This window comes from Malaclemys terrapin, chromosome 1, assembly GCF_027887155.1.
Source record: "Malaclemys terrapin pileata isolate rMalTer1 chromosome 1, rMalTer1.hap1, whole genome shotgun sequence".
In the NCBI taxonomy this organism is placed as follows: Eukaryota; Metazoa; Chordata; order Testudines; family Emydidae; genus Malaclemys; species Malaclemys terrapin.
This window is the reverse complement of record NC_071505.1, coordinates 129,277,977-129,301,616: the sequence shown is the minus strand read 5'-3', so window position 1 is coordinate 129,301,616 and position 23,640 is coordinate 129,277,977. Positions and strand designations below refer to the sequence as shown.

At 41.0% G+C, this 23,640-nt stretch overlaps 1 protein-coding gene across 1 annotated transcript in view; it reads left to right on the top strand.

Moving 5' to 3' along the window:
- The window catches only part of LOC128831200 (potassium voltage-gated channel subfamily KQT member 1-like), a 740,744-nt gene that overhangs the window by 62,362 nt on the left and 654,742 nt on the right, over window positions 1–23,640 (top strand). Inside the window, exon 3 of the mRNA XM_054017484.1 lies at window positions 13,320–13,446. Coding sequence (XP_053873459.1) covers window positions 13,320–13,446 — 127 coding nt within the window. The remainder of the gene's footprint in view (window positions 1–13,319; window positions 13,447–23,640) is intronic.

Genomic DNA, 23,640 nt, shown 5'->3' with positions numbered 1-23,640 from the left:
GTGTTAGTCTGAATCTGTAAAAAGCAACAGAGGGTCCTGTGGCACCTTTTGAGACTAACAGAAGTATTGGGAGCAAAAGCTTTCGTGGGTAAGAACCTCACTTCTTCAGATGCAAGTAATGGAAATCTCCAGAGGCAGGTATAAATCAGTGTGGAGATAACGAGGTTAGTTCAATCAGGGAGGGTGAGGTGCTCTGGTCAGATATCAGGAATGGCAATATACAAAAACCTGTAGGAGAACACTTCAACCTCCCTGGCCACACAATAGCAGATGTAAAGGTAGCCATCTTACAGCAAAAAAAACTTCAGGACCAGACTCCAAAGAGAGACTGCTGAGCTCCAGTTCATTTGCAAATTTGACACCATCAGATCAGGATTAAACAAAGACTGTGAATGGCTATCCAACTACAAAAGCAGTTTCTCCTCCCTTGGTGTTCACATCTCAACTGCTAGCAAAGCACCTCACCCTCCCTGATTGAACTATCCTCGTTATCTCCACACTGATTTATACCTGCCTCTGGAGATTTCCATTACTTGCATCTGAAGAAGTGAGGTTCTTACCCACGAAAGCTTTTGCTCCCAATACTTCTGTTAGTCTCAAAGGTGCCACAGGACCCTCTGTTGCTTTTTAAGATTGGAAGGTTCTCAATTCATAGTTCAAGATACTCCTTTTAGTTGTAAATCTACAGTCCAGAGAAGTGGATCAGGAATAAGACAAAATGAAGATGTCTCAGAAGGTTTTTTATATCGTCTGCCATGTGCATGGAAAGCTACTGTCCCAAACAAAGCCCACAGTACCTGTGTATGGAAAGTTACTGACCCAAGATGGAGTCCGAGTTCATATGTCCACATCACATGCCCTTACATCTTTTGCTGAATCACAGGGGTGGCCATTGGCCCTTCGTTGTCTGAGGCATCCTCCGGAAGAGCTGTCTGGATGGGATGAGTGTCTTCAATGGCCCATTGTGAGAGTTGTGTCCTTAATAGGCCATCAACACATAGCTGTCTAGCCCTGATGTAAATCTATTTGGGGAGTTTCACTGAGGCACACAATACATGTTTGAGAGACAAATCGTAGCCAGTATTCATAACTTTAGATACAAAGATGATATATGGATTTAACCAGGTTAATCATACTTGATAGATTGTAACTTTTCCATTGACACCTTACGTGATAAACTTTATGCAAGATTTGTTGCGATTGTATAACAGTGGTAATATCAATGATATAAATGGTCATCTTCAATCATAGAGCATCACATCTATGTTTTAGTGCAATTTGGTGTTGTCCATTTTCCTTCTTGCCACCTAATTCTAGTCTAATCCTAGTTACTTCCAGCACGAACGTGCTTTCTATGAAGTTTTTATTATAAAGTTTTTATTTTTTAGACTTCATAATGTGTTTTTAACATGGAAATTCCATGTATTTCAAATAATTTCCCATTGTAGTGCTCCAATAATGTCTTCATGCTTTTCTTCTATATCTGGCTTGGTGATAGATAATTAAAAATACAGATAATTTCCTCTTTAAAAAAAAATGATCATTTGCAGTTCAAAAGCAAAATAGGTCTCAGTGTTCTTGGGTAGTCATTACTTCACAAAGCTATACTGAAATTATCTTGATAGTGTGATCATGGTAACACAGTGACTGCCATTATTTGTTTTATATTTAGTGGTGTTAATTAAAAGACTCAGAGGGAATATTCTAGTACTTCCTAAAAAATTATTGCACCCAGAAAATTTAAATATTTTATATACCATGACCTGTGTGGAATGTACCTGTCTCCACTTACTCTTTTAGCCTCATTTGTCTGTTATCTCAATTACAAACGTTTTTCATGTAAAAAAAAAATCTCCCCACATTTTAATTTATGTAGAATAAAATTAAGCCTATAACTAGCTACGTTATCCATGCTGGGAAAGAGTTTTGAAAACGGAAAAGTCTCACTAATAGTTTCTTGTGGCCGTCCATGCCGGATATGTCACCGATACTTTTGGTTTTCATGGGTTAACGCTACTAGCCAGGGGCTGGGGGGCTGCTATTATTGGGTGGTAAAGGAGATTTGGAGGAAGGAATGGCAGTAGTGGGAGTGAGGAAGGAAATTATTCCATTTCAGAGCAGACATTGCAGAAGTGCATGGAGGTAGAAGTTACTCCCTTTTTAGGGACTTGGCAGTTGATGGGCAGTTCTCTTGCAAAGAACTAAAATTTCTGGAGAGTTACTTTACACCATCAGAAGTGTCCATGAGAGAGGGCTTGGCCAACAATTTTTTTTAAACTGAGAATTTGACTCATGCGCAAACTTCATTTTCCTTATGGAAAAATATATTCCCTTGTCATCCCATGGTTTTAATAATCTCATGTCACAAAATGTAGGGGGCGATAGAGCAGGTGAGGTTTTTTTTTTCCCAGGGGGAGGGTGTGTATCTAATCCTGTAACTCAAAGAAGTTGTCATTCTGCTTTAACTTCACCATCAATTGCAGGAGACTCCTATTTTCTGTAGGGGGTGTCTGTTACTCTGTGTTTTATTTAAAGCTAGGTCTATACTACCCGCCTGAATCGGCGGGTAGAAATCGACCTCTCGGGGATCGATTTATCGCGTCCCATCGGGACGCGACAATCGATCCCCGAATCGGGGCTCTAACTCCACCAGCGGAGGTGGTAGTAAGCGCCGCCGACAAAAAGCCCCAGAAGTCGATTTTGCCGCCGTCCTCACAACGGGGTAAGTCGGCTGCAATACGTCGAATTCAGCTACGCTATTCACGTAGCTGAATTTGCGTATCTTAAATCGACTCCCCCCGGTAGTGTAGATGTACCCTCAGATTCAGATACAGAATATTAGTGAGTCATCGTGTGCTCTTGAGAGCTCTGTCTCTGTCATGGGGATGCTATGGCCTAATCCTGCTACTTGCTCTGTGTGAACAGACTGCAGAGCTTCTCTGGCTGCAGTGGGACTCTGTGTGGGTGTGGGACTCGGCCAGTGCAGAATAGCTTGCAGGATCAGGACCTGCATTTGTTTTTCCTTAACTGGAAATAAGTGCTCTACAATCAGAATACACATTTTCTTCTTTTTGAGTATGGGAAGCATAATACCATCCATATTCTAAGTTCTGCCGACCCCCTTCATTTTCATCTTCATTCATTTCCTCTGTGTAGGGGTGTTATGTAATAAACTACTCTGTGTTTCATTTGAAGGGCAGAGAAAGAAGAGGGGAGTAGAGAGATCTCTGTATTCTAATAGTTTATGTAAACTGTAAATTGCATTGAGATCCTTATGGATGTGATATTATACAACTATAAGATGTTAAATGGACCCAGTTTAATTTTCAAAGACTCCCACTCTGAGTGTTAATCTCTTGAATGTTTTGGCTGCTGTGAACCAAGTGTCTATTTTCATATATATTTCTACCAGAAGAGGTCACCATTGTTATTTACAATGGACATACATCATCATTTTAAAAACCCCTGATGTAATAAAGGAATATCTAGTTTCATTTTGTATTGACATTGAAATCTTTGAATAAACAAACAGAATTGTTGGCTCAGAGGAGATAGATAAATATTTGCATCCACAAGCATATTTGTTCAATGTTTTTAAAAATGAATTTTAGTAATATGCCATCATCTGTTTAATGCTATAGTGGTTTGAATTAAAATGGGAATAGGAAATACATTTTTTTCTTCACTGATAGCATTCTAGTTTGAAATGGGCAGCTGGACTTCAAAATCCTTGCTACGTTCATATGCTAAGCTGGGCCCTATGACCTCACTTCCAAATGTTTGTAAACAACTTTTACTGGGGGCTTTGGAGTGGGGGGACCCCTCTATTCATGGTCAAGAGACCTTCATATTTTACTCCTATCTTACTCTGTAATAACTCTTTTTGAACTTAAATTTACTGTTTGTTTTCAACCTAAAGGTTAACATCTATTTTTAGGAAAGGTTTTTTTTTTCAATATTGAACCATTTTTGACTATCTTAGAGTTTTGTACTCCTGCCCATCCCTGTAGTATTTCAGCGTCGTCCACATAAACTTGATTAGCAATGTCGCTAGTGGATTTCATGGACACTGCAGAGCAGCAGCATCACACCCCGATCTCCTGCATCTAGAGAGGAAGGATCATCCCATGGCTATGGTGCTACTTTGGGCTGTGGGAAACCTGGGTTCAGTTTTCTGCTCTGCCACAGACTGTGTGATCCTTGGCAAGTCATTTAGCCTCTCTGTGCCTGTTTACCATTTGTAAATGGGGATAATAGTACTTCACTACCTCACTGGGTATTGTAAGAATAAATACATTAGAGATTTTGAGTCACTCAGATACTTAATAGTCTCATTATGTTTACTTGTCTCAGCCTTCCTGGCATTGTGTTCTCTTGTCACTTGGATACTAGATGCTTATATAATTTTAGTTGTATAGACAGTAACTCATTGTTTGACTTTTTTCTTACTATACACAACATTCAGAGTTGCTTTGTTTATGTTTTAGACATGTAATTGATCGTTCCACCTTTTGATCTTCTTCATACATGGTTGCCAGTCCTGTCAAATTTTGGCTGCCTTTCACCATGCCATCTTACTTTGCTGACCTACTTCTAACCTCTTCCATCAGCCTTTTAACCATTCCCATCTCTCCAGGCTTTTTTATCATCCCCTCTTCATCTGTTGTGCTTTAGCTGCTCCTCTCACCTCTTTTATCCCTATCCATTGCTGCCCAATGCTACAAACAAAGAATAGTTCTAACTAGTAAACTTAGTCTCATAGCAGCAACAAAATCTATAACAGTATATAAGTGAAATGATGAGGAAAGGTGCATAAGAAACTGAACAGTCTAAATTTTATTTTGAAAGCTCTAAACTATTCTTTCCATGACCACCCATCCCCTTTGCAGTGTTTGTTGCTATTCTTTCGCAACAAAGAATAGCAACAAACACTATTTTGTTGCTAAACTCGTGTCATGTTTAAGTTTATATGATAGAAATTTTATTCAAAGAGTTTGTCTAAATTTTGCTAGAGCCAGTATATAACTTGAGGCTTCAGAGCTTCAAAGGCAACATTTTTCTAAGGTTTGCAGAGGTGGGGTCCCTGCTGTGGACAGTTTGAGGAGTCTGGGACTGTGATGTCTGGTGCAGTAGTTCCACATTATAGATTTTATATTTTACAATATTTTTCTCTAAATCATTGATTTCTTACAGCCTTTCTCCAGTTAGAGACATGTGATGCAGCATTCTCCAGTACTGAGTGCTACTCTGCCTCTTCTCCCTTTTTCTCAGCGACCCTCACCCACTCACATGACTCCAGCTAGATAACCCTGTCATTATGAATCTGTGCTAGTGAGGTCAAGTGCAACCTTTGGTCTGTCACTTCCTGCATTCTATGTGCTTAATGGTGCAATCTGAATTTTCTGAATGTCGCCTTTTCAGGAATAAATTCCAAAAAGCAGCAATTGGGGTGTTTAATATTCTGCTTTCATTAATTAGGTTTCAGAGGGGTAGCCGTGTTAGTCTGTGTCAGCAAAAACAATGAGGAGTCCTTGTGGCACCTTAGAGACTAACAAATTTATTTGGACATAAGCTTTCTTGGGCTAGAACCCACTTCATCGGATGCATGGAGTGAAAATACAGTAGGCAGTGTAGCGTGCTGACGACTCGCTGGCAAGGTGCCTCCTGCTGGTCGTCCAGGGAATTGGTGCTCCAAGGCTGGAAAAGCTCTCTGCTGGCCCCCGTGGCCTTCCCAGACCCTGGTGCCCCTTTACCTTGGGTGCTGCCCCCTGGCAGTACCCCCACAGATCTGGGTCTCCCTCCCCTCTATCCCCACCTCGCCTCAGTCTATGGCTACTGCCAGTCTCCAGCTAGCCCCCGCTCACTGGGGCAGACTGCAGTGTACAAGCCATTCATCATTGGCAAAGGGGGGTTTGGACCTCGTGCCTCTGCAACCCCAGTACCTGGTTTGGCCTTGCACATGGCCTGCAGCCTGGGGAGTTGCCAGGCGGGAGCTCCCCAGCTCCTCTCGCCTTTCCCCAGCCCTGCTCTGTTGCCTGCCCCCCTCAGCTCCCAGGCAGCTAGGTCCTTCTCCCTCTGAAGCTGGAGGGAGAGTGTCTAGCTCCTGGCCCTTTTACCAGGGCCAGCTGAGGTCTGATTGGGGCATGGCCCAGCTGTGTCTGCTTCCCCAGTCAGCCTAGCTTTTAGCTTGCAGCCCCAGCCCTCTCTCTAAATATACAGCACATGAAAAGATGGAAATAGGCAACATCCACCCTGATTGAATTGGCCTCATTAACACTGACCCCCCACTTGGTAAGGCAACTCCTATCTTTTCATGTGCTGTATAGTTATACCTTGCCTACTGTATTTTTCAGTCCATACATCTGCGGGTTATAGCCCATGAAAGTTTATGCCCAAATAAATTTGTTGGTCTCTAAGGTGCCACAAGGACCCCTTGTTGTATTTGCTTTCATCAATGTGTCTCCAAATCAGTGTCTAGCTACATTTTTCTGACCCCAGGGCATGATGCATGCAATAGAGAGATGTGGGTTGTCTAGCACACTGAATTAATGGGGTCTTATCCTGCAGCCCTTACTGAGGGAACAGTAACAGTTTTGCCGGAGTAAGGCATATAGGATAGCTTCCATAATCTGGAGTGCTACTTTATGGTAGCAAGGTATTTCAGTTGCATAAGGGTGTTAACTAGATGTCCATGCCTTTTAGAAATGGACAGGTGAACCTGCCCACAGGAAAAACATGTTATTTCTCTTATGCTGGAGAAGAGATCCTATTGGCAGACAAGGTATGTTTGCACTCTTTATGTAGGATAAATCTAAATAAGATACATTCATTCTATTGTCTTTTTAACTTATTTTTAACTTTCACTACAACTTTTGTGGTGTAGGTAGAAAAAAAATAACCAGACAGAGGTTCTTGTATCTGTGTGGCTGCATTTTAAGTTGGCCTTTTAGGAGAGTATTAGAAAATAAACCTTAAAATAGTTTTTTTTCTAATGCCTCAGACAACTTGGGAAAATATGGTATAGCAAGTTCCTCTCAGCTTTGGTGGATCCAGTCCACTAACTCAAGTCTTGCCCTATGTTGGTTGTTTAGCAGCCACTGCCTTTATGGACATGGAATGGTCATCAAATACATGGATTTAGTACAGAACAGAATTTACTCTATAGGCTGATTGCAATGTGTACTACAATTCGCTCAAACAGAAAATGTTACTAGGAGAGTTATTAACAAAGGACCAAATTATGACGTTAACTAGTTAACTCCCATTCAAATCAGAGGGAGTTTGCTTGCTTTAAGACCACAAGATTTGGCCCAGGAGACTGTTTTTTCTTTTTTTTATTTAGTTGGGAATGAGAGGTGGGGAAAAAAGAGCAGAAAAAAATGAAACCCACACTGCTCTGAGCCTCTCAAATGGAGAGATTAAGAAACAGGATATGATTATTTATAATTTAGAAGGGGGTAGATAGAGGCCACTTTGGATAGAGGCCACTGAAAAGCAAGACTATACCCTTTCCCTTCCAGCTAGAGGTAGGATTGAGGCATGTAGGTTGGTTAACTTGAGGAATTTTGCACTGCTGCCTGCGTCTATGAATAAATAAAGGACTTCCTATCTCCGGACAATAGTAGCTTGACCAAATTCATGGTTTCTTTGAAGTTGGATTTTAAGGTTGCTCTTCAGGGTATCTTACAGCCCTTGTTGTGTTTTAAGTACTGCTATATTCACAGTAGGTCAGAATGTATTCAGCTGTACTCTAGACAGTGTCTTATCCACCTAAAGTGTATTTAAGGAGCTAAAACTTCCTTTGCAACACCCTCACGGATGAATTCCAGACTTCAATGGCAACATGTTTGGACAGTGGAGCAGAGTATAGAGTTGTCACTTCTCTCATTAGCCAGATGATTAAAATTCCATCTTCTATAGTAAATAGAATGTGTTGATAAACTAGAGGACCAGACAATTACTCCTGGTGTGACATCAGCAAATGCTGGATATGTCACAAGTGCTCTAAAATATTTAGTCAGTGCCGTTTCTTTGCAATGGATCTGTTAAATGTAGATTATGTCAATCTTTTCTATTAAACATATCAATCATATGTAAAACAACTCCATGTTATTCAAAGCAAAATGAGCTGATAGCGTGGGAGATACAGAAAATCTGCATGGCTCTTTCTTCCATGTTTTACATATCTTCAGCCAGCTAGCTTCAGATTTAATCTCTATTGCTTATAACAGTGAGATTTAGGATGAGAAGTGCACATGCTCAGTGCTGGTTGACTTTCATTGCCTTCGAGTAGTCATTTAAATTAAGCAGGTTGTTAACTTGACATTTTCAACTCTAAGGACAAGAAAACCTTGAAGACAGGTTATCAGATTAAATTTCGGACATAAGCACACGTGTGCAAACATTGGGACTATTAAACCACTATGCTTGCTTCTGAGGCTTCTTTGTTTTGAGCTGACATTCCTTGATTGAATCTTCATGAGCACGCTATTCATTTAGCCATCCTGCTTCCTCCTTTTACCCGAGCACCTAAATATGCCAGTAAAAAGAGTGAAGAGAGCCTTGTATATACTCTCCACCTAAAACACAGCTGCAGCTGAGAAAATACTTGCCTTTTTCATGTGTGCACTTTAATCACTCCAGCTGCATTCATTCCGTTCAGCTGCTTCTCTGGTGCAGTGTATCTTTAACCATATTGGGAGGTATTGTGAATTCTGAGCTATACATTTCATTTACATGCCTTTATTTACATGATGTACATCTTACTTACTGCTGCAAGGAGGCTTCTATTTGGTCACAGATGATGTTCTAGCAGGACAGTCTATCATATAAAATATATATATATCTCAAACCTATAAAGTATATCAAACCTAGTATATCCTAAAAGTTGATGACCCTTCCTCAAAAGTTTCTAATTTGACTGAGTTTTGGACTGTAAACTGTTGGAAGCTATTTGCCTTTGTCTTTCCCTTTCATTCTATCCTCATATCCGCATGTTCACGATCTTTTAAATATGTTGTATAGTGCTGGAGCATGAATGTTTTAATGTATTTTGATTTTTTTTCTGGGTATGCTTGACACAAATAGGTTAGAGAATTATTTAAGAATTGAGAAAACTGTATCTTTTATATACAATTAATTAGAACCTCCTTTGTCTTGAGAAAGTGTCTAGGACATACTATAATTTTGGCTTCCAAAACAAAATGAGACAGACTTGTAGTTATTGTAAGTGTTGATACTGACTTCAGCAGAGAGCAGTAAGCAAGCAGACAGGACAAAACTAATGTAAATTCTGATGATTCTATCAGTTCTTGAAAGTGAGTAAAGAGCTGTCAAACTTCTGAAATCTCTTCTAGCAAATTTGAGAACCCTGTTCTATTTGAATTAGCAAATATATCGCATACAAACAATGAAGTAGTAAGCTAAAGGAGAGGACAGAGATTAATTGATCAGTTTGAGGGATCTGTCTTTAGGAGTTTTTGCTTTGCTAGATACGCTCTCTGTTTCCCAGAAAAAGGCCTGCATGGTGATATTGCCACATTTTTCCCATCAGGGAAAAATCTCAAAACTATAAATCCTTTGTTTCCTCAGCATTTCTCTTGTACATAGTGTTTTCTCTGCTAGCAAATATTTAGTGTAACTGGACACAGCAATTCTACCTCACTGTTCCGGTCAATAATTCTTGCACTGGCGTTAATGATATCCTTTACGTTTGAGTCAGAAAAGCCTACATCTTCGTGGGGGTTGGGAGGGAAAAGACATACTTTTATGTTGCAATTATATGGCACATCTTTTCTTGTTATAAGTTGCTATGACAATCCTTATCCTGGGGGTCTGATTCCACAGTTAACAACTAATTATAATTAGTAGGCTTGCATAATCCCTCTTTTACTCACCTTTCATCCTCTAAAATACTTTGATTATGTGGAATTTTAAGGATGAATCGACATTGTTCAGAGAGATGAATCCCATTCCAGGTGTGAAGATGGGGAATGCGGCTGTTCCTAAATGCTCTCTGAGTTGAGACTGCTCCTACTCTAACCCCACAGGCTGAGCTGGTGGGGTAGAAGTAGGATGCATTCCCATTATACTCAAGAGAACACGTCTGACTGGTAGTAGGGACAGCATTGGTAGTTTCTGCAAGAATCTGTATTCAGCCCTCTTCACTTGAAGGAAGGTTGCCAAGATGCACTTGCTTTAACACAGTGGTTATCTTATTGTTCTTAATTATTTAGTAATAGTGGGCATTCTAGTATGTGATGTTAGCTGGCATGTAATGTAAAAGTAACACATCAAATGCAAAACTTGAGTTAGTACTCCATGATATTTTGAAAAGTTATAAAATTAACATGGCACACAGTCAATGGATTAAAAGCTGGCTAGCTGATAGGTCTCAACATGTAGTTGAGGAATTGGGAAATTCCTGATTCTAGTGGGGTCCCACTGGGATTGGTTCTTGGCCCTACACTATTTAACTTTTTTTTTTTTAATTAAATACTTGGAAGAAAACCTAAAATCATCACTGAAAGTCTGTAAATGACACAGAAATTGGGGGAGTGGTAAATAATGAAGAGAACAGGTGACAAATACAAAGCGCTGTAGATGGCTTGGTAAACTGGTAGAAGCAAACAATATATGTTTTTAATATGGCTAAATGTAAATATGTACATCTAGGAACAAAGAATGTAGACCATACATACAGGATAGGGGACTCTATGCCGGGAAGCTGTGACTCTGAAAAAGATTTGGGGGTTGTGGTGGATAATCAGCTGAACATGGGCTGCCAGTGCAACACTGTGGCCAAAAGGAATGGAGCAGTCCTTGGATGGATCAACGGGGGAATCTTGAGTAGGAGTAGAGAGTTTATTTTACTTATGTATGTGGTCTGGTGTGACCATTGGGGGAATACTGTGTCCAGTAATGGTGTCCATAATTCAAGAAAGATGTTGATAAATTGGAGATAGTTCAGTGAAGAACCATGAGAATGACTGAAGGATTAGAAAACATGCTTCATAGTGATAGATTTGAGTTCCATGGGTCTATTTAGTTTAAGAAAGAGAAGATTAGGGGTGACTTGATTAATTAGGGGGGAGGGATAGCTCAGTGGTTTGAGCATTGGCCTGTTAAACCCAAGGTTGTGAGTTCAATCCTTGAGGGGGCCACTTAGAGATCTGGTACTTGGTCCTGCTAGTGAAGGCAGGGGGCTGGACTTGATGACCTTTCAAGGTCCCTTCTAGTTCTAGGAGATAGGATATCTCCATTAATTTATAAATTTTATTTATCTCTAAGTACCTTTTGTGGGGAACAAATATTTGATGATGCACTCTTCAATCTAGCAAAGAAAGGTATAACACGATTCAATGAATGCAAGTTGAAGCTAGACAAATCCAGCCTGGAAATATGGCATCAATTTTAAAGTGAGTAACTAATCACTGGAGCAATTTACCAGAGGTCATGGTGGATTCTCCATCACTGATGATTTTTAAATCAAGACTGGCTGTTTTTCTAAAAGATATGCCCAAGGAATTATTTTGGGGATGTTCTATGGCTTGTGTTATACAGGATCAGACTAGATGTTCACTATAGTTCCTTTTAACCTTGGAATCCATGAATCTATTCTCAAAACAGACCACATTCCTTTCAGTGAATGTGTAATTAGATGCGAGTTGATGGGAGAATTGTACAATTTTGGATTCTAAAAGAGGTTTCAAGTTCGTAAACTCTGATTCTGCATTTTTGCATAGCTTTGTATGCATATAGAGCTCTCTCTCTCTCTTTCTCTCTCTCTCTGTGAACATTAGTTGTTAAGTTTATTAAAAAAATGAAAACTTGACTCATAAGTAGAATTTTGCAAGTTCCCTTAAATTTCAGAATCACATTCCTTAAAGAACTTGAGATTCTTTGCTTTTATTGTGTGTGATTAGAACCAAGAGTACCAAACTTAAAAGGAGTAATTGATTCTCTATGGAAGCCCAGGAGAACATTTCATATAATATTTTGGAAAACATTGTCTTGAATAAAACAGCATCATAATTTTGAATGTTATCTCCCAGCCTTCTTTGTCAGCAAATTGTACTGCACATTTTGTCAGATTTCTACTAATCCTTGTTTTTTAGTTAGGATAGAAATTACACAAGAACAGCAGAAAGATTTCTTGTGTTTGCTCCTTTTGCTTTTCATTCCAGCCAAAGCCAGGAAGTGAAGGAGGCATGGTAACCTAGCTGTGTCAAACACCAAAAGTTGGGTTGGAGTTTGAGTATTGTTCAATTAATACTTTATCTGAAGTACTTGTTTCATGCCTAGTCTCAAAATGCTTGATCTCTACTGTGCCATTCAGAGCTCCAAGTCCCAGGACAGATAACTATCAGTATTTAATGAAAATTGGGATGTGATATAAGTGTATTGGTACCTTGCAATTCCTAAAATGGATTTCAGACATATTTTAGTGAAAATGTAAATATTTTCCAAAGCTCATTCTGGAACAGGAAGTTGTATAGTAAATGTATGTCTGAGTCAACTGGGTACAGTTTCAGCTGGCAGGCATCCTGGCAGTTTGTGTTCTAGTTGTTCTAATGCACTGACATGGTCAAGGAAAACAAGAAAGAAGCAGAGAACTCTTCAGTAACCTAAATTCAAATTGTTGTCCTCACCAAATCTACTTTTGTCCCAAAGCACAGAAATAATTCCCCATGGGCTCTTTCCTGGGTGAACTAATTTTTGATTACAAGCTAGTGTCAGAATTTTCATTAAACATAGAGTAAATGTAGATTAAAAATAATAAGATTAGATTACTAATATGTTTTTGATGTACTATATTTCCCTGTGTATACCAAAGTTAATGTCTGGACTTCTGTTATGTTCATGTAGTTCACCCCTTGTCTTCAAAATCCTTATGTTTCTTAGCTCATATTTTTGTTAAATGGAAAACAGATTTATTCATAAGATTTTCATCCTTCTATTTTCAACTTTTAGGAACAGTAACTAAACAGAGGAAGAAACTTACTGCGACTTCTCTCCAAGTCCATTACTATGGTGTTGCCTAGAGGGATTAAGAGAATAACCCTTAGCTCTGAGTTTTCTATTTAAACAACTTATACATGCTGACTAGTACCTTACTCCACAAATAATTTGCTGGCAGTATACTCCATTTTTTAAAATTTGCCCTCTGAAAAAGAAATAAAACACAACCTTGTTACTGTTGGCTTTTTTTGGTTTTCAGGAGGTGGCTTGACAAGTCACAGGAGAGGAATGGAAAATGCAAATTGTGGGTTAATTTTTAACGTTAATCACATCTTCTTTTTTCCTTTTAATTCCAACAGGAAATTGTTCTGGTGGTGTTTTTTGGTGCTGAATATTTGGTGCGGCTATGGTCTGCTGGTTGCAGAAGTAAATATGTTGGCTTTAAGGGAAGACTACGTTTTGCCAGAAAGCCTATATCAATTATTGGTAAGATTTATATTGTTTTTAGACTGTTCTTTTAGTATCCCTTTTAAAGTGCAAATATAAAGTTATTCCCAAAGAGCATACTGGAGACCTGAGCTGTATCCTTGATTCTTAGCACTGACCTGTGTGTGGGCCTTGGGCAAGCTGTCTGTGCTTCCCGGTGTCTGTCTTTGCTATCTAAATTGTCCTTGCCTTGAAAAGTTTACAGTCTTATTATGTTTTAGAAATGTGCCTAGTACAATTGGGTCTCTAGGCACTACCATGGTACAACTAATAAGCAGTAATATTGCATATCATGAAATAATAGTATGTAGTGGGCCCTTGCCTACAGGAAATCGTAGCTGAAGAAGGAAAATCTGAACGACACAGTCCCTCTCTGGAGGGTAGGGAAGACATAGCAGCGTCACCTGCTAGGGATAACGGGCGGGGTGAGGCTATGTGAGACACTGGGCCTGGAGAGGGTGGCCATACTTTCAGATACTTTCAATAACTTGGTCACCCTCTCACTGGCTGTTTTCTCCCGTCTTTCCCCAGCCCCAGGTTCTCAAACTGTGCTTGAATATGTACTGTAGAGAGGACAGGGTGTAAGGGAGGACACAAAGGAGCTGCTGGATGGAGAGGAAGAGGGACTAGAGAGCTAGTTGGAGGAGAGTGAGAGGGGTGTTGGGGAAAAGGGGCAATGGAAAAAAGTAACTGGATTTGTACGTAACATTGCCATAAACATTCTGTTTTGTCTTGAGTGTGTTTTTCTTATTTCATTTATAAACCCTTTGGGAAAGGCTTTATCTTCCTATGGTTTTTGTACACCACCTTAACCATTTTAGGTGCTACAATGATACAAATGTGTATAAAATGTCTATTAGTACCACATACTGTACACTTCTTAATCATTAAGGGGCCTGTGTTTCCTTTCATAGGTTATTTTTATACAGGGGTATTGGAAACTGAGTTTCAGCTCACTGGGTTTTGTGGTCATGTTTCTGCAGGGTATGGGTAGGTGGGGAGCAGTGTGTGAGTTTAACCTCATCTGCAGAGTCCACAGCTAATTCCCTCACTCAACACCTATGATTTGCATGAAATTTCAGGTGAAAACTCAGCAAACCAAGTAGTCTGCTGTGGAGCTTAATATGCATAATTAACAATAGGGGAAAATAATGTACAAATCCTGGGGGAAGTTTCATTGCATGCAAAACAAACAGAAGCAGGAATGCACAAAATTTATAGCTGTTCGGGATCTCAAGTGATTAAAAAAATTAATTGCGATTAATCACATGATTAATCACACTGTTACTAGAATACCATTTATTTATATTTTTGAATGTTTTCTACATTTTTAAATATATTGATTTCAATTACAACACAGAATAAAGTGTGCTCACTTTATATTTTTGATTACTAGTATTTGGACTAAAAAAAAACAAAAGAAATAGTATTTTTCAATTCACCTTATACAAGTACTGTAGTGGAATCTCTTTATTGTGAAAGTGCAACTTACAAATGTAGAATTATTTACAAAAAAAATAACTGCATTCAAAAGCAAAACAATGTAAAACTTTAGAGTCTAAAAGTCCGCTCAGTCCTACTTCTTGTTCAGCCAGTCACTAAGACAAACAAGTTTGTTTACATTTGCAAGAGATAATGCGGTCTGTTTCTTGTTTACAATGTCACCTGAAAGTGAGAACAGATGTTTACATAGCACTGTTGTAGCTGGCGTTGCAAGGTATTTACGTGCCAGATGGAGTCGGGGCAGGGCTGGAGGCAGACAGGGGTCAAGAACCCACCGGTGTGAGCAGAAATTGGCGCCTATGCATACTACAGTAGCAATTACTGTTTGTATAGCATTAGAGATCATACAGTTCACTTTAAATGCTAAGTGTAAATCATGAGCACAGGGTTGCAACATTTTTGTTAGGGTGCTTCAAAACGTCTAAGTATAGAGATGAGGGAGGTCATGTAAAAAGAGTTGCAAATACTGTTTTATTCTTGTGGGAATGAAGGCTCATTGGGAAAATACATTTGGAAGTACAACTGTTGCTGTTATGTTGTAGAAGAAATGGCGTACTAGCCCTATTGCTAGGCTTGTCTGTGTGGCTATACGTTTGTGTTGTAGATGTTCAGGCTCGGGATGGAGCCTGGGCTCTGGGGACCCCGCAAGGCCAGGGGGTTCCCAAAGCCTTGGTTCCAGTTGGAAACCCAAACCATGTACACAGCAATTTTTAGCCCTGTGAGCCCGGGTCAGCTGATATGGGCCAGGCCCAGGTGTTTAATTGCTGTGCAGATGCACCCTTAATTTTCTCATTTTTCTTTTGTTGTTGTTGTTGTTGTTCTGTTATAGATGTGAGGATTTAGAAGCTTATGAAAGAGAAGGGACCTTCATTGCCAGGGCCACTAATAACTTTATATCCTAAATCTGCTCACTGCTTCTGAATTCAGTGCTGTTTATAGAAAGGAGTTAAAATTGGCAGATACCCTCAGTTGCTACTCTTCCCCCTCCTTTGTTTTCCTCTTTTTCTCTCCTTTACTTTAGTTTTGTCAAAGCTTTTCTTTGGTTTGTTTTTTTGGAGATGCTGGATAGAATATGTTGATGAAGAAGCATTTTCAAAAGAACAAAAGCCTGGGGGGAGTTGGGGAGAAGAAGCTGGGTGTGCCAAAGGGGAGAGAGGAGGAGAGTGAACAACATGAAAGGGGCAAGATGAATATAATACTGAAGTGAGAGGTGGTGGGGGAAGGAAGGAAAACTACAGGGAGAAAAAGTTAGGACTGGAGGAGACAATTTTTTTATTTTTATTTTTGATAAAACTTAAAAGTACAATAGTTTCAACCTTTTATTGGAAGACCTGAAGTTTTCATTGTTGAAGTGGAATTTTCCAAAGCCACTAGTGCTGGTCTAACTCTGCCTATGTAGAAATCAGTGAGAGGTGAGAGTGAGGATCGCCTAGTTGTTAGGGAGCCATCTTGGGACTTAGGAGGTACAGGTTCAGGTCTTTGCTCCACCATTAACTCCCTGCATGACCTTGGGCAAATCATCAATCTCTTTGTGCCTTAGTTTCCCATCCCCAAAATGGGGAAAATAGAAGTCCCCTGCCTCACAGGGCACTAAAGATAAATACATTCAAAATTATAACGCGCTCAGATACTACGGTGATAGGAGCCTTAAACATGCTTAAGAGAAATGGATATGGGTTTATCATTGGCTTCAGCAGGAGCAGTGTTGAGTCAACACTCAATGCTTTTGAAAATTCCCATCCTGAATGTTTATAATTAGGCTTTTTGTAAAAGATAAATAGTGGGCACAGGCGAAGATAACATGAGGGATTGCAAGGTCACACACTATCCTTTTGCTGACACATGCTATCCTTTTGCTGCATTACAGAAATGTCACTACAGATGAATTTTTGTAATTAATGGTCATTCCCTGGGAGCTTGGGAGTTTATGCTTGGAAATAAATATTAGGCAGGTATATGTTCAAGGGTGTTGTGTGTGCATTATTATCCCATATTGTCTGCCTTTAGCAATGGGCCTGTATGGAATATATTCATATGCACCTTCAAAGTTTGTTATGGAATGAGACAGGGCTCTGAAGGAGCACCTGCACATTGAATGTGAAATTCCAGTCAACTTATATAAGCCTACCAGTGCCATGCCAATAAAACACTGAGTGAATGTTAGTGAAAACCACATTATTGTAAGTCAGAACTCAAAGTATGTGCATGCAGGCTGTTTATTTTAAGTCCTTACAGACAGATTTTCACTGGACCACTAAAAAGCATATATCCAGCCTAAGAGCTATCTCCAGACCATAAACGTCATACCATAAACTACTAGAGCTGCTAAAAACAATTCAAAGTTTTTATTAAAATGGAATTTTTTTTGCTTTTTGTACTTGAAGAATGGGTGAATTGAGTTTGCTCAAAATCACCAGCTATTGAAAGTTGTAGACCAAATGTAAAGATATTAGAAAATTAGAAATCAAATTGTTGAGTTAAGAATGGAAATACTTAAGCAATCTTGACTGTAGGTATTACTATGTGCTCTGCCTATGTGTATAAATAAGAAATACTTGCCTAGCAAGCTGATTTTTAGATATAAATGATAGCTGTTTGAAGCTGCTGAAAGATTTGAAATAGTACAATAAGCCGCAAGGAGGATGGACTAGAAGGCAGGGTTTTCAAAGCTGTGAGATAAATAAGTTGACATATAGCTCTGCAGTTTTATCACAGGGCTATCATCTCTACACTTATGTAGTGTATATATATTGATATAACTGCTGATTAATCTTTTATAATGCACCACACTATGCATATATGAAAGTGTGTGTGTGTGTTTATATATGTATAATAGTAATAAAGGCATATACATTATAGTCAGGTTTGGTAGCACCAGCTGTCGTCTCACTGTTTTGGGATCTATCTGACCCCAACACACACAAAAATATAAATAATTTTTTTGTGCCAAACCTGTTCCTGTTCAGACATTAAGTATTCTCAAACTAAGCTGAAGTCAATCTTTCTGCACTGGTTTTAGTATCCTGTCATCATGGGTTTTAGTAGGAAAAAAGTGTCTAAAAAAAGATAATGGGATCAGTTCGACCTCTCTGTGTTAGTCAATGGGGAAAATGAAAGTACTACACTTCCAAGGTCTTTGGGGATCTCGAAACACATACAATTTTTTTTAACTGATAATCAAACCATTGCCACCTCATTCTTCAAATATTCTCAAATTATAATGAGGACAACCTGTTAGCATGGATTTTGTCTGCATGCCTGTTGAGGTTTTGGTGTAGAAAAAAGTCACTCAGAGTTTTGGTGTTAATTAGACCACAAATTATTTATGCAGGCGACTGATATTTTTTCTTTCAGACTGATGTTTTGTTTTTTTTTTTACTTTGAGGCAGCAGTTAGGATGTGATCATATGAATCTTTCAGCATTGTTTTTATCATCATCATTTCAGTGGTTTTTGTTTTTCAAAAAAATGCCCCCAAAAGACCTTGGGGGAGCGTCTGAGACCCCAGTTAACATTTGTCTCGTGTATCATCACAGTGGTCCAGCAAATTGAGTTTCTTTGAAGATGATGCTGTCAAATTGACATGAGAGGAAGAGTTTCTGGGGAAGCCACAATTGTCAGATACATTTCCTGGAAAGCCCTCACTTGACAGATGCTGTAGACAAAGACTCGCTATTCACAGAAGCAGTTCCAGTTTAACTTCTCTTGCCCTGTTACCATCAATGGCAGTAGCTGTGTTTGAAAGCTCCATTGGCTGTGTGTTTCTCCTGGGGGTGAGACAAGAGGGCAAGAGGAGCCAGGTCTCGACAAGGGCTCCTGAGAATGTTCGCGGTGGAAATGGATGATTCTGATACTGGGCAGTCCAGTGGTGATGACGCTGACCGAGAGCTTGCTGTTGCAGTACGGGGTGGTGGCATGGAAGCATTGGAAGATGAAATCACTGAGGAAAGCGACTCCAGCACTACTGCTGGGCAGTAAAAGTCAGGATCTGCCTGCAGAAATTTACCTCTCCAAGAACAAAGCTGAAAAATGGGGAAAGATAGCACAGATGCCAGCAAATCCTCCCTCCAGAAACATCCTGCTTGTGCTCCAGGATTGACCATGCACTCCATATTGTGCATCCAAGGACATTTTATTCCCCTGCTTGCAACTTCCTCTTGACTCAAGCTATGCTAGATCTTCTTCTCCAGTATTTTAACAAGTATGGGGCTGAGTTGTTTGGGAGTACTTGGCAGCCAATACTTAAGAGAAACTTCGTGCCTACTTGGGACTGCATATATTAGCAGGTGTTTATAGATCTAGCGGAGAAGTATGAGAGGGGTGGTGGTCAAATGACCATGGAAGACTGGTATTCAGAGTTACTGTCACTCCATCAATTTCCAACCATTCAGAGCTATGGGATTTGTTTGTTGGTATTCTGCTCAGGTGTTTGGTTCCCTGTGAGAGTGTCACCATTAACAAACAGCTGGTGGCTTAACATGGTTGCTGTCCTTCCAGGCATTATATGCCTTCAAAATCAGCCAGGTCTAGCATTAAATTCTGCTATGCTGTGACTTCACAGCTTTGTATGTTTTAAATGCTGACATATATGCTGGCAGAGAGGGGAATGCAGCAGCAGCAAGAAATCTGGCAAGAAACATGGTTAACAAATGGGCACAAGTTTTAAAGGCAACAAGGAACAATTTTTTCACCAGTGTTAGACTTGCAAGGGACTTGCTGCCCAAAAAAACTAACTGTTGGCTGGCACAATGAGAAGGAACAAGCCTGAAATTCCTGCTCAGTTCCTTCCCAACTGGCAAAACCTGATCACTCCAGTTTGGTTTCCAGGAAAATATGACCCTTGTGAGTTATGTACCCAAAAAGAGGAAAGCGGTATTACTGTTGTCATCTATGCACTCAGATGCTTCTACCTCTGGGGCTGAAGCAAAACCAGATATCGTTTATTTTTATAATGAAACAAAAGGACACGTGTGATGGTATCCTCATCCATTTCAAAATGGATAGGCGAACACTGGCTGATGGTAGTTTTTGCGAACATTTTGGACACTGCGTGCCTGAATACATATATTATTTGGATTTTGTTGAATTGCCCCTGGCTTAATAAATCCTTAAGTTAGAGATGGATGTTTTTCAGGGACCTGGGTATAAAAACGAAGAAACCACTGGTGCACGAAAGCAACATTGCAGCCTGCCTCAGGTTTCTAGGGGAATAGTGATTAGTGTGCTAGGTACTGGTCCAGAGCCTAAGAAACAGGCAAGATGTTACATCTGTTCCAGAGAATGAGACAGAAAAACACCTCTAAAATGTGCAAAATGTGAAATTGTACATTCAGAACATATGTCACTTATTTGCCCCATTTGTTCAAAGTAGTAGGCTATTTACTGCCATTTTGCTGTTTGTGCCTCTTACAGGGGCGTGCACAGACATTTAACTTTGACCCCTTTAGGGGGCCACGTTCTGTGCCTCCCCTCCCCCCCCCCCCGCCCCGGCAGGATCTCACTTTTCCTTCCCTCCCTCCCCTGCCCCCGGCTCCGGCAGGAGCTTGCTTTCCCCTGCCCCAGCCCTGAGGTTGGAGGAGTTCTGTGTCCCCCAATGATTATGGGGGATGCATGCCCCTGATTGCCCCCCACCTTGTGCCTGCCCCTGGCCTCTTATATTGTTGCTGTTGCTATCTTGTTTTGTCTAAACATGGGGTCAGTTAGACCCTGACACCAGCATAGCATGTAGTTTCTTAAAAGTATGTTTGATCATGGGGTTAGTTAGACCCCAACACAAGTAATACTTAGTGTACTTTCAAATCTAGGAAAGCTTTAACTTGATTAGTTGTATACCTTATTAGTAAAGTCAGTTTTACATGCATTCCATGTGGGGTTTTTTTTTTCTGATTTTTGACATACTAGAGGTCTCCAAGATCCCAGTAAAGAAATAGTTGGGTGACTTTTGGTCCAATATCAAAGGCACGGTTGTCCAATACTTCCCATTATAACACCCTGCTTGCAGTTGCTGAAAACTTGGCTAAACATTAACTATTTGGGTTGAAATTTTACATGGTAGGTGTCTGCCTCAGGCTAATTCTTTTTTTTTTCCATAAAATTTCACCGCAAATGGTTTGAGCCTTTTCCAAAAATGAGGTTGAGAAGAATAGATTGTGTACCAGAATGTTAACCTATGCAAACCTTTCCTTTTATGAGCTCTAGCACCACCACAGTTTGGAGCAACGACTTGAAATTTGATATAATAGTGATCTTTGTGTGATGGATAGGCCTTTTGCCATTCTATTGAAAATCCACGCAAATTTGGTTCCACCTTTGCTAAAGCTTTGCAGTTAAATTCCCCAAGATTCAGTCCTCACTGGGCATGCTCAAGCCCAGGGCTGCAGGACACTAAGCAAAACTTTGCCTACATTTGCAGCTGTGGGCTGGTGCAAGCTGGGTCTGGGTCTGGGCCTGAGCCTCTGCCTGTGCCCCAGAACTGAAAGCAGGGAACCCATCTCCCCTCTCTCTCAGCTCACCCCATGCTGGTGCCCAGGCAGCATGGGGGAGGAAGTTGCAATATTCATATACTGAAAGGACAAGATCTGGGCAAGGGGGAAGGGAATAGATTGGGACATGGTGGGGGAAGTGGGGACTGGAGGCTGGGGAGGATGGCTGAGAGAGAGACTGGGATTTAGGGTGAGCAAAGACTGGAACTGGCAGCTGTAGGGAGCAGAGGGGGCTGAGACTGGTTGGGTAGGGAGACCGGGGTTGGCAGATTGGGACTGACAGGGAATCGGTGGGGCAGGAAAAAATGTGGGAAGAGGGAAGACATCTCTGAACAGCCAGGATGAGAGGTGGGAAAGGAGACAGGGACTGGGATGAGGAACCATGGCTGAAGAAGAGAAAGGATTGAGACAGGAACAGGTTGCTGGGGATGGGGAAGGAGGAGTTGAGATTGTGGGGAATGGATAGAAAGGTCTGTACCCACTAGAGACACTCCTCTCAAGAGCCTGGAGTTGAACCCAAGAGTCCTGAGTCTAAACATTCCTCTACTGTCAGCAGATATCTGTGAAACCCACTGGCAAAGTGTCTCATCTCTCTTCTGTGTCAGTCCACATAAAGGATGACTACTGCTATCAGTTACCTTACTAGCTCAAGAAGCAGAGGTCTGTGTGGTGGAGCTAAACATTTTAGTCCTACTGATGTCCCATATGGGTGCACTATATGATGCCACTTGATGGAATTTGTATTTTCAGTTTGCCTTTTTAAAAACCTAAGAAACTACACGCACACAAATCCCATCTTCAAAGAGCATTAAGGTTCCAAAGTCAAACATTCAAAAGTTGGGAAATGCCAGAATAAAGGTTGGTTGTGTAACCTTAATTTGTCCCCCTTGTGGATATGCATCACAATAGTCTTTAATTAGATGATTGCGTACTGTTTTTTCCACAGCACCTCTGCCTTATTCAGTTCATAGGCCTATTCATAGGAGGTCCTGCCACTTGTCCCCCCTTGGTAGTATGGGGTGAGGAAATGGATGTTGAGGAGGATGAGCATAGAGAGATGTTCATGAGGCATGGTTTAAGATAGACTGGCTAGATGTTGTGCAGACGTTTCTGGTGGCATGTTGGGTGTGGCCAAGGAGGTTTATGGGGCAGAGGGGTTGATGATAAGTTCCAGAGGATCAGCAGTGGGTGGAGCGCACCCTTCCTCAGGATCCACTTGAGGAAAACGAGAGAAGCAGGAGACAAGGCTGCCCTCGCCTCTTGGAGCACACAACAGGGTACATGCAGGGTGGGCAGCTCCATGCAATGGCAGAGCCCTGTAATCCCTCTGATCGTAATCCAGGACATCTCAGAGTCTGATGGTACCAGCCAGGACTAACTTCCAGTGTATCAAGGGGGACTCCCTCGCCTGCACATGGAGATGGGGTTGTGTAGCAGGGGTTCTGCAAGGAGGGCCTCCTCCACAGTGGCTGCTATGGACCTGGCCACTGACACTAGATGCTTCCAGGCCCTGAGGAGGTCCCAGTAAAAGACGGGTAGCTCAGAGAGGTCTTGGGAGATAAGAGCTGCTTGGCATATTGGAGATGATGGAGGAAGGTGTGCACCAAAATGCTCCGTGCATGACTACCTGCACTGTCACTGCAGGGCCTGAATGCAGGAGCTGTGGGCCTGCCTGTGGATGCAGAGCAGATCTGGTCTGCCTTCCCATAAGGGGAGGCTCAGGACACCCACAGAGACCCAGTGCAGACTGGCCAGAAAAACTCCAGGAACTTCTTCTGGAGTCTGGCTAGGGTTCCTGTGGGGTGGGCTCAATGTGCTGAACTGGTGCCAGAGCATAGACCGGACAAGTTGACAACCAGTGTCCTCCCCAAAAGGACAGGAAGTGCACAGGAGGGACCTGCTCTAGGGATGAAGCAGAGCTGTGTAGTGAAGGAGACTGTCTGTAGGACTCTTGCCTTATTTGTTGCAAAAGTTGGAAGATGAGTAGTGAATGAGGCAGGGATCTTCCGTCGTAAAGGCAGTTGAATTTTCCCATTGGGGAATTGAATTATACCCTTGACTGTGCCACATACTTCCTATGTGATGCTGGGCAAGTCACGTGAAGCAAACTTTTTCATGTATGTTAATTAATTGAGCATGTCTCAGTTTCTGGGTGCCTGCTTTGAGACTGATGGGTCTTATGTGCAGAAGTGCTGAGGACTCAGAAGTGT